Source organism: Aquarana catesbeiana, linkage group LG03 (assembly GCF_042186555.1).
Source record: "Aquarana catesbeiana isolate 2022-GZ linkage group LG03, ASM4218655v1, whole genome shotgun sequence".
NCBI lineage: Eukaryota > Metazoa > Chordata > Amphibia > Anura > Ranidae > Aquarana > Aquarana catesbeiana.
The window spans coordinates 741,206,379-741,222,496 of NC_133326.1; the positions used below are offsets into that span (position 1 = coordinate 741,206,379).

The 16,118-nt window shown below is 44.3% G+C and overlaps 1 protein-coding gene across 2 annotated transcripts in view; it reads left to right on the forward strand.

Annotated features, from left to right (window-relative positions):
* LOC141133875 (NACHT, LRR and PYD domains-containing protein 12-like) overlaps positions 1 to 16,118 on the forward strand; it is a 981,044-nt gene that overhangs the window by 51,324 nt on the left and 913,602 nt on the right. The window contains exons 2-3 of one of the 2 annotated variants that reach the window (XM_073623467.1): positions 2,508 to 2,575; positions 14,719 to 14,757. In XM_073623467.1, coding sequence (XP_073479568.1) covers positions 2,539 to 2,575; positions 14,719 to 14,757 — 76 coding nt within the window. In that variant the 5' untranslated portion in view covers positions 2,508 to 2,538. The remainder of the gene's footprint in view (positions 1 to 2,507; positions 2,576 to 14,718; positions 14,758 to 16,118) is intronic. The other variant, XM_073623463.1, reaches the window with a different exon arrangement.

Here is a 16,118-nt window from a genome sequence, read left to right on the forward strand (position 1 = left end):
GAAGAGGCCTTTGCCTGCATGGCTGCCACAAAACTGCAGGAGGGTCAACGCAAGCTGTGTGAGGACCTGCTTTATAAAGTCCTAAGTAAGGGGGTGAGTGGGGAACTAACACCCAAGAGCGACGTGATTGAGTTGGACCATCCTCCTCCTCCTCCTCCTGCTGCCACAACTCCATCACCACAGCCACAGCATGGAAGGAAGCGTGGAAAGAAGACCAGAGAGTGATTGCCCTGGGTTCAGTCTGGTCTGCCAAAAGCTGCAGTCTCTCGTATGACCACAGCCTCGCGACACAGATGTCATCTGCTGCTTTCCGGATCAGACTGCACTCCCTTAGATAATGTTTCTCCAGCGTTGCCTCACTCTTTGTTTAGTTGGGACCCCTTAATAAAAGTTTTTTTATTTGGGAAATTATACTCTCCTGTGTGTTTTTTCATCCAAAAAGGACAGTTTGTTGGTGACGATTCAGGTACATTTCTAACATAAAATGTGAAATAACAAGGGACAACAACACCAAACAATCTCCTACAGATTAAATAGAACAACATATTAATGGTGTTGTGGTAACTTGACAAACTTGAAAAACACACACAAAAATTTTCACGAGTACAAATAAAAATCCCAAAAACCAAAAATACTCCTTGAAAAAAATATAAACCCTAAAAAATTTAATCGGCCTTAAAAACCAAAAAAAAAAAAAATAATAATTATGTCAGATGTGACAAATCAAAATATATCAAAATATATTGAGGGAATCCCGAAAAATAGTAAAGAAATTAGTTTGTGAGAAGTCTGTGTGAATATGAGCAGCAAAACTACTTAATTCTTGTCTCATTATAAAGATGAAGAAGAGAGTGTGCTGTATTAAACCATTTTTAACATTGCAGCGTGACGAAAGTGCTGTATCCATTGCAAACGCTCATTTTAACTGACCGAGCTGTTCCGTGTCGGAATTTTTTCTGAGCATGCGTGGCACTTTGTGCGTCGGAACAGGCCACACACGGTCGGAATTGACGCGATCGGATTTTGATGTCGGAAAATTTTATCTCCTGCTTTTAAACTTTGTGTTTTGGAAAATCCAATGGAAAATGTCCGATGGAGCCCACACACGGTCGGAATGTCCGTCAACACGCTCCGATCATACATTTTCTAAGACAAAAATCTGCAGAAAATCTACTAGTGTGTATGGGGCATAAGTCTTGTAAAAATGCCAGCCTATTACAGTCTTAAAAATATCTGGCTTGACAAACAATGGAAAACCCGGAGCAATCGGTATAATAACAAATTGTAATAATATAATGTATTTGTTATGACATGCTACACCTTTACATGTCCATATTGGACACCGTGTAATCTTCTATTGTTCTATACTTTCTTTTATTTCACTACTTACTCTGTTAATCTTTGATATGTTCTTTCCTTTGTTACCCTGATTACTTCTCTTACTGATAATCTTCTAAGTATACATCACAACATGTTTGTCTGTAATTCCTTCATCTATAATATTCTTCTCACTGAGGTTATGTGAATATGGAAGTGATACACAAGAGACGTGTACTGAATGCTTTCCTTCTTCCTTCTCCTACATGACTTTCTTCTTATGTCACACTTTGTTGGACTGGACTTGTAAAAATGTCTAATAAATATCTAATACAAAATAAATCCTCTTTATACCGGTGTTGTGTGAGGACCATTATAACACATTGTCTGCTGGATTAAATGTGTCCTTGTAACTAATTGCTCTGTATGCAAACTTTCCTTTCACAGCCGACTCTCAGAGTCTTTAGTTTTATAACATTTGTAACCTGTGGTACATCAGAAGGTTATTCTTCATATCTCCTTCAGAATTCATATGAATAATTATCATTTAATATCAGAAAAATCTGACATATCAGTATACTGTACAGTATAGTCTGATCTGAAGGACACACACAGATCCCACCCATTAAAGTGTACTGTACACCTTTCCCTGACAAAGTGGTCACTAAGTGGTCACGCATTCGCAATGTGTTGTTTGTGTTTTATCCTGTTTTTATGATGAATAAATACCGACCTTCCTGAAGAATTCTCTTGGAAGCATCTTATTAGTGAATGGAGGTCTCTGCTGACCACACACAGCTTCCATTTTGGGGTCTTCTCCATTTTATCACCTGATCTCTCTGTAGACATCTTACTGGCTGATACTTTGGTGCTGATTAGTACCAGTAGTACCAGTCATGGTTATGAATGGAACAGTTTTGTGGAAGTGAGACCTAAAAATACATTTTGGCCCTAAACAGGGTAGGCTTCCTTTGTGACCCCCGATATACCAATCAGATGAATCCCAGGTAGAAGGTTCTGATTGACCCTCATAGTTATGGGTTGTAAATGACAGAAATCTATCCAATTCTAATACTTTCTAATTGGACAACCAGTCAATTAAATGTTATCCACAGAAAGGAACAAATCCTCTTCTTTGGTTTCATTCATTGCACTACAAAAGAGTTTATTATTGTTTGTGCTCCTTCCAGGTGATGTCATCTCGGGTCATCTCCTAATGTCATGGCGACCTCTTCCTCCTCATCCTCCTCCTCACAAGGTATGACTGCTGATCCTGACAATCCTTTCCAATGTTTTCCTCCATCTCACATCTCCAGAGATTGGAATTAGATGATAGGACATCTTATGTCTCCGTAGTCTGGACATTTCCTGTAGACATCTGTTCAGTCCACCCATTAGAAGAGTTCAGGAGCTTTCATCACTTCCACCATCACATTCCTGTGTCTTCAGATTTTATTTATCATTGATGGAAATGATCTTCTGAGATGGTCCAGTGATCCATAATGACTGGAGGACCCTAAATTTGATTTTGATTTGTGTAACTATTGGGGAAATCCTTTGTCTGTAATCCTAAGGAGAAAACAGCCCCGTGTCACATGACACATATTTCTGGGAGATTTGGGTTAATCAGAGTTCTTAGTTCACACTCATCAGACACATCATTATTCAGGGGGGAAGGTTTTTTTAAAGGTTTTATTATTTTCTTTTAGTTTACTATGAAACAATCAAAAACATGTTTAAAATGATCATCCATACATTATGAGGTCTGTATATAAAATAATTACTATGAGTTTGTGTCATTTGTACAGTCATCACTAATAATCCCTGTAATTTGTCTAATAGGTTTACTTCCTATGATCATCAGCTCATAATACCTTATTTTCTTGAAATACCTCAACCAGTAACATATGGCATTATGACCACTAGATGGAGCTGATGATCATAGGAAATAAACATATTAGACACATTATAGGGACAATTCACCCCCTAGGTATTTGCACCCAATAGAGAGGTAACTTACCACTATAGAGGCAATCATATGAAAATACCACAGGGAATCCAATCCCTCCATAGGATAATGTACATATAGACATATTGGGGGATCATTTCATTTCCCTTCTGTATGCTCTTTATAGCATTTCTGGCTGCCAGTACAGACTTATCTGCTGTCATGTGTCAGAAATCATCCAATCAGGATGAATGTTTATGATTTATGATTGTCCTCTCTGCAGGGTCGGCTCCTGGTGACCTAATTCACCTAATCACAGGGCGCCAGCCGCAAATGAGCTCAGGGACACAGGAAGTAAACATTAGGGGAACGGAGCCGGCAGTGACACACACTGCCTGGCGTGGGATTTCGCCCCCCTAAATGTTGCGCCTGGGGCCATGGCCCCTTCCTCACCCCCCACACTACGCCACTGGTCCATACTACCACAATGATTGAGGTGGTAGTATGGACATATACATATCTAGATCTGAGAGATCTTACAACAAAGAGGTAGTTCCATCCGCAATACACATTTATTAATAGGGTTACATAATATATACAAATTACACAATCAGACAGTATTTACAACACAATGTACAGTGTAGGTCCCCTGGCTTACATGATATTTACAAATTACTCACAGAACCATATATACAATACAATATAAGATGCAAGTACAGTACCTGACCACGAGATTGTGTTTCCAGCGCGATACCATCGCGCTGGTTCTCGGTGACAGGTACTGTGAATGTCGCGCTGGCTCACTCATCGGGAAAGGAAAACTTTGTTTTCCTTCCGCGATGAGTGACAGGCAGTGCTGACAGCTGTCTAGTATGAATCCTGAGGCAGGAACACCGCGCCAAATTTTAAATGAAAAAAACGGCGTGGGTTCCCCCTCGGGGGCATACCAGGCCCTTAGGTCTGGCATGGATTGTAAGGGGAACCCCCTATGCCGAAAAATCGGCGTGGGGGTCCCCCCAAATCCATACCAGACCCTTATCCGAGCACGCAGCCCGGCCGGCCAGGAAAGGGGGTGGGGACGAGCGAGCGCCCCCCTCCTGAGCCGTACCAGGCCCCCCCACCCCAAAGCACCTTGTCCCCATGTTGATGAGGACAAGGGCCTCTTCCCGACAACCCTGGCCGTTGGTTGTCGGGGTCTGCGGGCGGGGGGGCTTATAGGAATCCGGGAGCCCCCCTTAATAAGGGGGCCCCCAGATCCCGGCCCCCCACCCTGTGTGAATGAGTATGGAGTACATGGTACCCCTACCCATTCACCTAGGGAAAAGTGTCAATATAAAAAAACACAGTACACAGGTTTTAAGAGTAATTTATTAGTCAGCTCCAGGGTCTTCTTCCGACTTCGGGGGTCTCCTTCCGACTTCTCCCGGTGTTCGGCCTCTTCTCCCGGGCCCCGCCGCTATCTTCTTCCAGCTCTATTGCCAGCGAGGGGCCCGGTCTGCTGCCGCTGTCTTGCCGCCGCTGTCTTGACGCCGCTGTCTTGTCGCCGCTGTCTCGCTGCTTCTTCTCCCCTGATGTTGACACGACGCTCTCTCCGGCTCGAATGCTGTGTGCGAGCTGCAGAGCCATTTATATAGGCGGTAACCCCGCCCCCTTATGACGTCATGGTCCCAGCATGCGCAGGGACTCTGGCGTCATGAGGGGGCGTGACCCCAGAGTCCCTGCGCATGCTGGGACCATGACGTCATAAGGGGGCGGGGTTACCGCCTATATAAATGGCTCCGCAGCTCGCACACAGCATTCGAGCCGGAGAGAGCGTCGTGTCAACATCAGGGAAGAAGAAAAGAAGAGAAGAAGCAGCGAGACAGCGGCGGCAAGACAGCGGCGGCAAGACAGCGGCAGCAGACCGGGCCCCTCGCTGGCAATAGAGCTGGAAGAAGATAGCGGCGGTGCCCGGGAGAAGAGGCCGAACACCGGGAGAAGTCGGAAGGAGACCCCCCGAAGTCGGAAGAAGACCCCGGAGCTGACTAAAAAATTACTCTTAAAACCTGTGTACTGTGTTTTTTATATATATTGACACTTTTCCCTAGGTGAATGGGTAGGGGTACCATGTACTCCATACTCATTCACACAGGGTGGGGGGCCGGGATCTGGGGGCCCCCTTAATAAGGGGGGCTCCTGGATTCCGATAAGCCCCCCGCCCGCAGACCCCGACAACCAATGGCCAGGGTTGTCGGGAAGAGGCCCTTGTCCTCATCAACATGGGGACAAGGTGCTTTGTGGTGGGGGGGCCCGCAGGGCGCCCCCCTCCCCCAAGGCACCCACCCCCCCATGTTGAGGGCATGCGGCCTGGTACGGGTCAGGGGGGGGGGCGCTCGCTCATCCCCACCCCTTTCCTGGCCGGCCGGGCTGCGTGCTCGGATAAGGGTCTGGTATGGATTTGGGGGGGACCCCCACGCCGATTTTTCGGCATAGGGGGTTCCCCTTACAATCCATGCCAGACCTAAGGGCCTGGTATGCCCCCGAGGGGGGAACCCATGCCGGTTTTTTCATTTAAAATTTGGCGCGGTGTTCCCGCCTCAGGATTCATACTAGACAGCTGTCAGCACTGCCTGTCACTCATCGCGGAAGGAAAACAAAGTTTTCCTTTCCCGATGAGTGAGCCATCTCGGCGCTGGCTCCTGCGACGGGGCTCGTAGGTGTCAAATCTCGCCGAGAAGTGCAGCGAGATTGACACAATATCGCGGTCACCTACTGTATAGAGTTAGATTACCTGTTAACTTCAGGTAAGCCCATGGTGACTGCTGTCTGTTCCCACACCAAAGAGTGAGTTAGCTTGGTCACAAAGCATTATATCCCCCCTCCTTTCTGTAGTGTGGCTAATATAATTCTCCCTAATTGGTCACTGTACCTAGTAAATGTATATTGGGCACAGCCTGATTGGATGAGTCAAAGAAGGCTGTTGTTTACTACCCAGGGGAGATGTTATCAGGGAAAACAAAAGGCCAACCTTTGAAGTTGAACTAATTACAATAACACCAACACAACACTCAGTATTTTAAATATATTTCCCTCTAACTGAAATATATGTCATTATTACAATATTTTACAGTTATTAATGGAGATTTCACATAAACTCAAAAGGCAACAGTGTCTCAATGCCAAAAGGAGAAACCAACATATTTAGGGACTGGGTACCACAAACTGGGCATTTTCTGGGGCCAGCGGCCTGTACCCAAGGGAGAAGACACCTTTGAAGAGTGGTTGGAGCAGGCCACACAAGTGTTGGATGAGTGGGACATCCCTGAGACACAAAAGAAACAGCGGATTACTGAAAGTCTGAAAGGGCCTGCTTCTGAGGCCATCCGCAATTTAAAGCTCAGTAAACAGAATTGTATAGCCAAAGACTATTTAGATATCCTGCAAGATGTATTTGGGCTTACCAAAAAAGGTTTCTGACCTAATTTACCAGTTAGAACACACCTATCAAGAAACAGGAGAGAAGTTGTCAGAATACATGAGACTGTTGGACAAGGTCATTCACCAGATATTACTGAAGAAGGGATTAGATCCCTGTAAAGTGGATGAAATTCGAGCCAAACAAGTCTTGAGGGGTGCCCAGCCTTTGGACCCTATCACCCTCCAGCTAAGAACTCACCAAGATGGAGGCATATTGAAGTACCCAGATCTAATTCGGATTGTGCGGGAGGAAGAAGCCATTCTAGAAAAGAAGAAGGAGAACATCCAAGAATCAAAACACACTGTTGGAGTTCCAACGATTAGTGTGGTGAATGATGATCCCCAGATTGAGCTTCTTAAGACTCAGGTGGCCCAGTTAATGGAAACGATGGCTTTGATGACCTCAAGACCCCCAAATCCACCTGTTGAATGAACAAAAAAATTAAAGAAAGTGTCAGACTCCCCAGAGCCCAATCTAGACTTTGTTTCAACTGTGGAGGGGTTGGACATTTCGGAAACGTGTGCCCAAGTCCAAGGGGAGCAGTACAACGTCAAAAGCTGGGGGAAAACGTCAAAGGGCCCCAGTGAAGGAGTCAACTGGGCACCCTGTAACTTCTGCAAACTCCAACGAGACCCAAGTTCACCAAGTTCTCAGGAAAAGAGGAAGAATGAAGTTGAATGAGAGTCCATGGAAACGAAGAGTCAAGATGCACGCTAACAAGCAGAGTAAGCCGAGCACTCATGGTGGATTTCCCCTCAACCTAGTGGGACCCTCTCTGATCATCCCAACCCAGGTAGAAGGAATCTCCGCCAAGGCACTGCTGGATACTGGAGCCCAGGTGACCTTATTGTATAAAAGACTTCTATGTGAAGCATCTCAAGCATTTGCCCCTTCAAAAGTTGGTAGAATTGGAGATAAGGGGTTTAGGCACCCAGAACTTTCCTTATGAGGAATACATCCCCATCAAACTCACCTTTGACCCAAGTGTGGCTGGAAAAGGGGAGACTTTCGACACCCTGGCAGTAGTATGTCCCCGACCCCCTGGAGTTCATAAAAGTTCCCTTATCATAGGAACAAATACTGATCTGGTCAAGAGGACTCTTGACACCACTTGTACAGAACGAAAGTGCCCCGGCCATTAGGGTACATCCCATGTTAACTCAAGTGTATGAGGACATAGTACACAAACAGAAGGCCCCACCAGAAGGGGTGGGGAAGGTTTGGCGTTTAGACCGGGTAAAGAACTGTTACAGCCGGGTGAAGTGGTATGCATGAGGGCCCCTGTCAAGTTGAGTTGGAGACAACCCGGTCCCTTCATTGTCTTGGAAACAGACACTCAAGAAGAGGATGTGGGTCTAGAAATACTCCCAAAAGGCACTCAAGAGGAGCAGGGGGAGAGTTTTAGTCAGTGTTCGGAACACGACGGCCTTGCCTGTGGAGATACCAGCAAGAATTCTGCTTGGGCAAGCAAATCAAGCGACCCCAGTTTCGCCAAGTGATGTCCAAAGAGGACTCGAAGAGGAGATTCCCATAGAGAATTTCTGCCCGAAGAACACCTCCCTTACGCCTGCCTGGATGGAGAGGGCCAAAGCCCAGCTCTTGAGATGGAAAAAAGTTTTCTCAAGGAGTGAGTTTGATGTGGGGTATGCCAAGAGTGCAGAACATAAGATCCGACTGGAAGAAGACAAACCCTTTCGAGAAAGGGTCAGGAGGATCCCTTTGGGAGATCTTGAAGACCTTAGAGAACAGCTGGCTGAGTTGAAAAGGACTGGGATCATCAGGGAGTCCAGGAGTCCATACGCCTCTCTGATAGTGGTAGTGAGGAAGAAAAATGGGTCACTACGGCAGTGTATCGACTATAGGACCCTGAACCGATGAACCATTCCTGATCAATACACTACCCCTCGTATAGAAGATGCCCTACAGAGCCTGTCAGGGGCGAAGTGGTTCAGTGTATTAGATTTGAAGAGTGGTTATTATCAGATCCCCATGAGTCCTGAGAACAAGGAGAAGACTGTTTTCATCACCCCCGTGGGGGTTTTATGAGTTTAACAGGATGCCACAAGGTCTGCCTGGGGCCCCAGCAACTTTTCAGCGGCTCATGAAGAAGACAGTAGGTGACATGAACTTGATTGAAGTCTTAGACGATATCACCGTATTTGGCCGAACTGTTGAAGAACATGAAGAGCGGCTGGAAAAGGCTCTGAAAAGATTACATGAAGAGGGTCTGGAACTTTCAATAGAGAAATGTCAGTTCTATCAATCTTCAGTGAACTATCTGGGGCACATTGTGTCTGAAGAAGGAGTAGCAACTGACCCTGAGAAATTGGAAGCTGTTACCTCTTGGCCAAAGCCCACGAATGTGACTGAGCTCAGGTCATTCTTAGGATTCTGCTCCTACTATCGGAGGTTTGTGGAAGGGTTCGCAAAGATAGCCCACCCACTCACAGAACTCTTGAAGAATGAGGAAGAGGCTGATGTGGATTTGGAGAAACCCGAGAGGCGAAAAGAAGAGCCCCCGGAAGAAAAAGGAATCTATCCTGGATCAGTGGACTCCGCAATGTAAGGAGACTTTCAGTCAATTGAAGAAGTGTCTTACGACTGCTCCAGTGTTGGCTTATGCGGATCCCACCAAGCCCTATGAACTGCATGTGGATGCCAGCTGAGATGGGCTGGGCAGAGTGCTCTATCAGGATCATAATGGACATTTGAGGCCTGTTGCTTATGTGAGCCGGAGCCTGTCTCCTGCTGAGAAGGACTACCCAACTCATAAACTTGAGTTTCTGGCCTTGAAGTGGGTTGTGGTAGACAAGTTGAGGATTATCTGTATGGAGCCGAATTTGTAGTCAAAACAGATACCAACCCCCTCACATACTTGCTCACCACCGCAAAGTTGGACGCCACAGGCCATTGGTGGTTGGCAGCTCTCTCAACATTCTCTTTCAGCCTGAAGTATAGACCGGGAGTGGGCAACAGAGATGTAGATGTGCTGTCAAGGAGACCCTACAGTCCCCTGAGCTCCCAAGAGGATTGGACTCAACTTGCCCCCGAAGGGGTAAGAGCCCTTTGTGAAGGAGCAGAAAAGCAGGAGCAAGGTGGGGCCAGGGCTGAAGAAATTGGAGTGACTACAGCCAGAGTACCCAAGTATTACTGTAATGTCTCTCAGGTTGCCGCAGAGGGTCTACCCAAGCTATAAAGGAAAGACCTTAGGAAAGAGGAGGATCCACTCTGCAGCTTAGTACTGGAAGCTCTGGAGAGTCAGCATGCGGCTTTACTTTTGAAAAGTGCCCGGAAAGAAGATCTGTTGTTACACAAGGAGTGGGATCGGTTGCAGTTGTTACAAGGGGTGGTCTACCGAAGGGGCCCCTCTGAAGAACTGCAGGAGAAGTGGCAACTGTTTCTGCCATAAAAACACAGAGAAACAGTGTTAATCGCTCTGCATGATTGTCATGGACATCTGGGGTCAGAAAGAACTCTTCAATGGATAAAGGATAGATTTTACTGGCCTTACATGAGGAAAGAAGTGGAGAGTTATTGTCACTCCTGTTATAGGTGTATCCAGAGAAAGACTTTGCCACAACGGGCAGCCCCGATGGGTCACTTGTCAAGCCAAGGTCCCATGGATTTAGTCTGCATTGATTTCCTATGTCTAGAATCTGACTTGAGTGGGCAAGAAAATATCTTGGTAGTCATAGACCATTTTACCAGATTTGCTCAAGCCTTTTCCACCAAAGATCAGAAGGCAGTCACAGTGGCGAAGACGCTAGTGGAAAAGTTTTTCGTCCATTATGGCTTACCACAGAGGATTCACTCGGATCAGGGAAGGGACTTTGAGAGTACACTCATCAGGAGATTATTGGATCTATTGGGAATTCAAAAGTCCAGAACTACACCCTATCATCTGCAAGGAGATCCCCAGCCTGAGAGGTTTAATAGAACCATTCTTAACATGCTAGGAACATTAACCTTGGAGCAAAAGCCCAATTGGAGTAAGCATATCACTGCTTTAGTGCATGCATACAACAGCACTAAGAGCGACGTCACAGGATTCTCCCCTTATCGATTGATGTTTGGGTGAGAGGTTAGATTGCCAGTGGATCTGGCTTTTGGAACTTCTCTGGACCACACCTCAGAGGCCTCCCACAGAGGATATACAAATAGGCTGAGGAAGAGTCTGAAGACTGCTTACGAGAAGGCCCGGACTATGTCAGGCAATAGAGGGAGCATGGTAAAAAAGCAGGAGTAGTATGGCGCTGCCCTTATGGAGATAAAACAGATTTTTTCTTTGTAGTGAACAATAACTCTATGTGTTACCTAGTATCCATAATTAGTAAAGTATTGCTTTTAAAGATGGTTATTATAAACCTGTGTTTGCCAAAAAAATTGAGTATTTTTATATTCAAATCTATGACTAGTGCTGGATTCTTGCTAATAAAAGTAAAATAGCAACATAAGGTGCTTCAATTAATCAACAAAAGTGCATTATGCAAAATCAATAAAGTGACCAGTGCTAAATCATACAAATTCATACAAAATTATGCAAGATGTATAAGATAAATCCTCACAATGAATTAGGTATTTTGTTATGGGTGTGGCTGCTGCCTCTACAGATACAATACCACCTAGGTGGAATGTATTAGAAAAAAAAAAAGCAGGAGTAGTATGGCGCTGCCCTTATGGAGATAAAGCTGATTTTTTCTTTGTAGTGAACAGTAACTCTATGTGTTACCTAGTATCCATAATTCCTAAAGTATTCCTTTTAAAGATGATTGTTTATAAACCTGTGTGTGCCAAAAAATCGAGTGTTTTTATATTAATCTGTGACTAGTGCTGGATTCTTACTAATAAAAGTGAAATAGCAACATAAGGTGCTTTAATTAATCAACAGAAGTGCATTGTGCTAAATCAATAAAGTGACCAGTGCTAAATCATACTAAGTTCATACAAAATTGTGCAAATTATCCATCATAAATAGTGACTGATGTGCTGTAACCAGTATTAATTGTATAGGAAAAGTTCTGTTTGTGAGAAAAAAGTTCTTTTTGGAGTATTTTGTAGTGTTCAATCTTTGAGGGTCAAATATCTGTAGAAAAACTTCTTATCCAGGTGCTGGTTCTTTAATTAGTGCCTTGTCTGCATGCTCTGACAATGCTTGCACTCACCGGATTTTTCTTTCCCCTGCAGGGGTATAGGCGGTCTGTGTTAATGAGGGAACGTGAGGTCCGAGCTGTCAGCAAAGAACGTCACCGTTAACCCTCGGCCGCATTCTTTCTTTCCCCACTTCCTATTTTTGGCACACACAGGTTTATAATAACCATCTTTAAAAGCAATACGTTAGGAATTATGGATACTAGGTAACACATAGAGTTATTGTTCACTACAAAGAAAAAATCAGTTTTATCTCCTGCTTTTTTACCATTTTCTAATACATTCCACCTATGTGGTATTGTATCTGTAGAGACAGCAGCCACACCCATAACAAAATACCTAATCCATTGCGCAAATTTATCTCATACATCTATTAATAGAGGGAGCAGACATAAAAGAAATTTTGACCTTAAAGTAAGGGTTCGAGATCTTCAACCTGGTGACCCAGTCCTATTGAGGAATTTGGGTATTCCTGGCAAACACAAGCTGGCGAATAGCTGGAGATCACAGCCATACATTGTGTGTAAACAGCTCCCAGGACTTCCAGTGTTTGAAATTTGCCAGAAGGAAGTGCTGGACCAACTAAGACTTGGCATCGAAATCACCATCTGCCTCTCACTGATGCAGTCAGGATCATTCCTGAGGAAGAATTATCATCTACATCAGAGGTTACACAATGACCTGTTGAGAAACATTTGCCCACCCAAGAGACTTACGTATGATACATTGGGTGAGTGTTCTGAGACAACACAGGTTACCAGCAAGAGGAATGTTGTTGAGCCTAGTACCTCCTCAGTAAATCTGGACAATGAGAGCCCTGTTTCACCCCTTGGCACATCTGTATCTGATACTAAGGTGATCTTGTGGGTACACAGAATAGCTTTCCAACACCTGAGAATTGGTGGGAGGCTTCTCTGTCGGTCCTGTGTACTCGTTTAGAGGCTAAGATGTGTAGCAGGAACAAGGTCTTACATATCTTTGGGGACCAAAGATTTAGAGCAGGGGGAGTATGTAGCGCTGGCAACTTTTGTTTTTAGCCATAAGTGTGCTATACAGGACAATAGTTATAGTGCCATCTTGCGGACAGTTGAGAAGGTACAATGCTTTTATGTCTCATGATCAGAGAAGTGACATGGAAGTGATTGATTGTTTACTTCGGAACTTTAACTATGACCCACCCACAATGCTCCTGGGTAAGAGGAGAACTGAACTGCATTGTGGGAGGATATAAAAGGGTAAGCAGCGGCCATCTTAGGTCTCTTGTTCCTGGGACGCGTGGCCTGCCAGCAGAACTCTGTGGGTGTGTGTGTCCCACAGGGTTGCGGCCTACCTTGAGAAGGAGCGGAGCAGCAGCCAGGATCCTGCCATCGCATCACAGTGACTGGAGCAGCAGAAGTGATCGTTTCGGAGACCCATGGAGGAGATAACCGAGGACTCCTGGTCATTAGTGAACGGAACAGTGTGATGGCGTGGTGGATGCTCCATACGGACTGAGAACTGCTGAACCGGAGACATCCATCTGCTTGGATCCCGTGTGGTCAGAGGGTTAATACCCGGAAGTTTGTTTAATACTTTTACAGAGTGTTGCTGGGACTGATAGTCCCACGGAACTAGTTAAGTTGGAGATCATTACATCCGCATAGACTTCAGTGTTCAAGAACAGATGCTGGATGTTTGTCTTCTTTGCATAGGAACACTTAATCAGTCTTCTGGATTACAACTGTTTTAGTGTATTACTTTACACTGCACAACACCCAAGCGTAATGTAAGTGTACATTGTGGGTTAAAGTTTATACTCATACCATTACAACACTGCACTACAGCTGTGTCAATTGGACTGAACAATTTAAGAAGGGTGAGGAGCATAGAGGACAGGCCCGAAATAAATCAGCAGCTCCACCGAGAGTTATTGCTACAATTGTATACATACATGATACATTATATAATTTATTGTGTTCTTTCTAATAAAGATACAAATAGTTAGATCAAGGTTTGACCCAGGTCAGTACCAGATTTAGTTTTATGCGTGCAATATGTTTTTTAGACCGTACTACATGTACAAACCACAACTAACAGTGTTTGTACCGGTGTTACCAAAAGAAGCTCAATTTGTCCTGAAATTAATACGGTATAATCCTCCTGGATATGATCCTCCTGGATACACAATGTAGTTGGGATGATATGTACAGATTTACTAACACAGGTCAAAGTTGCAAAATTGTGTTCAGGCATTAACATTTGTTTCCCCTCAGTCACTAAGGGGTTAAACAATCTTTACTGATGGAGTTTACAAAATTAAATAAATTTGAATATAAAATTGTGGATGAATGAAAAAGCTACAGAGTTCAGGAACAATGTAAAAGTGAAGCAGAGTAACACTTCAGTCACCATAACACAATGACATCACTCAGCATGCCGAGCAGAGCAATACAATTACAGCCACTTGTCTATTATACAGAACCTCCATATATATAGCTGTATTCCTAGGAGACCCTCATGATTGTTGCTCGGGGTTCTTAGCCTTGTGCCTCATGCATCCACCTGAACCTCCATCAGAAAGAGGAGTCAAGGCTCCAGATTCTAGGTGTGTGTCTGTAAACCTGCATAGAGAATTGGGGGGTTTTCTGGTCCCCTCCACCATGGTCACATGTCACTGCAATGTGCTGAGATGTTATCAGGCAGACAAAGACACTCCCCATCACCTGGAGGAGGAGAGACCCCAATCTACAGAGGGTTGGTGGGATGATGGTGTCTGGGAGGATCTGCTACACTAATAACTCTCTTAGTTATTATTTTATACATTTCAGAGGTTTGTCAGGACTAATCACTTCCCTAATCTTATTTCCAGCCAAACTGAAGAAGACGACACATGACAACAGATTATCAGGTTAGTAGGACATCCACGTTTCATATGAAATCTCTTCTGGATGAACATTTTGTTTTTATTGTAGTCTGGATCAGTGGTGGAACTACCAGGGTCACAAAGGTTGAACTTGAGACTGGGCCCTGGCATTCCACCACATTAGGGGGGCCCAACATGGCAGAAGGGGGCCCACTGCAGAACATGGGCTCAGTTCAGACTGTTGTGATCCCAAAGTTGTGCAACTTGCTTGCAATTTCCTTGTGACTTGTTTGCGACTTTTTGATTTAACATTGTAGTCTATGCCACTCAAATCACACCAAAGTCATAGAAAAGTATTGCAGGAACCTTTTTCTTTGTTGCGACTTGAGCCACATTGATTAATGTGTATTGACTTGTCATGTGACTTTGTGTTGCTAGTCATGTGATAAGTCTTTTTGCTGATAGGTGTCCCTCATTCCCATCTCAAAAATTTGGGAGCTATGCCAGATCTGTTTTATTTGTCACAATATCTGGGATACTCGGGTCATTAATAGTTTATTAATAATAACATTTAATATATCCTCACATAGAATCACAATATATCCATGTAAGAATGCACAGAGCAGCCGGCGACCCTCCTCTCCTTCATAACAGCATAACAGCGGCTCTCCTAGTGTATCTGACAGGCGTGATGACGTCTCCAACTTACACGTTACGCCCTAGGCGGGGCTTCATCATGTATATTTGGGTTGTTTGTTTAAAATGTGTAAATATTAACACGTTTAGGTTTAGGGAGTTTCACTTCTGGCACTGCACAGCTACCTTTATATCTATCCTGTAAGGGAGGTGTCACTGCACATCACCAATCATAAGTGGCCGACCACAAAGTAGGTCTTTTGCATGTACATAGTCTGCTAAAGTTTAGGTGGTCTCACTCATCCTGCTGCAATATTGAGTACTTTGACAATATCTTACTTATAGTGTTTTTTCTAACATTGTAATATTCCTGTATAATTGTGCTGAAACACGTGTTGATTGTTTAACCGGTTCAATACAGGGCAATTTCACCCCCTTCCTTCCCAGGCCAATTTTTAGTTTTCAGCGCTGTCGCATTTTAAACGTCAATTGCGCGGTCGTGCGACGTTGTACCCAAAAAAAAATTGACGTCCTTTTTTCACCACAAATAGAGCTTTCTTTTGGTGGTATTTGATCGCCTCTGCGGTTTTTATTTTTTGCGCTATAAACAAAAGAAGAGCGACAATTTTGAAAAAAACACAATATTTTTTACTTTTTGCTATAATAAATATCCCAATTTTTTTTAAAAAAAACGAATTTTTTCCTCAGTTTCGGCCGATACGTATTCTTCTACATATTTTTGGTAAAAAAAATCGCAATAAGGGTATATT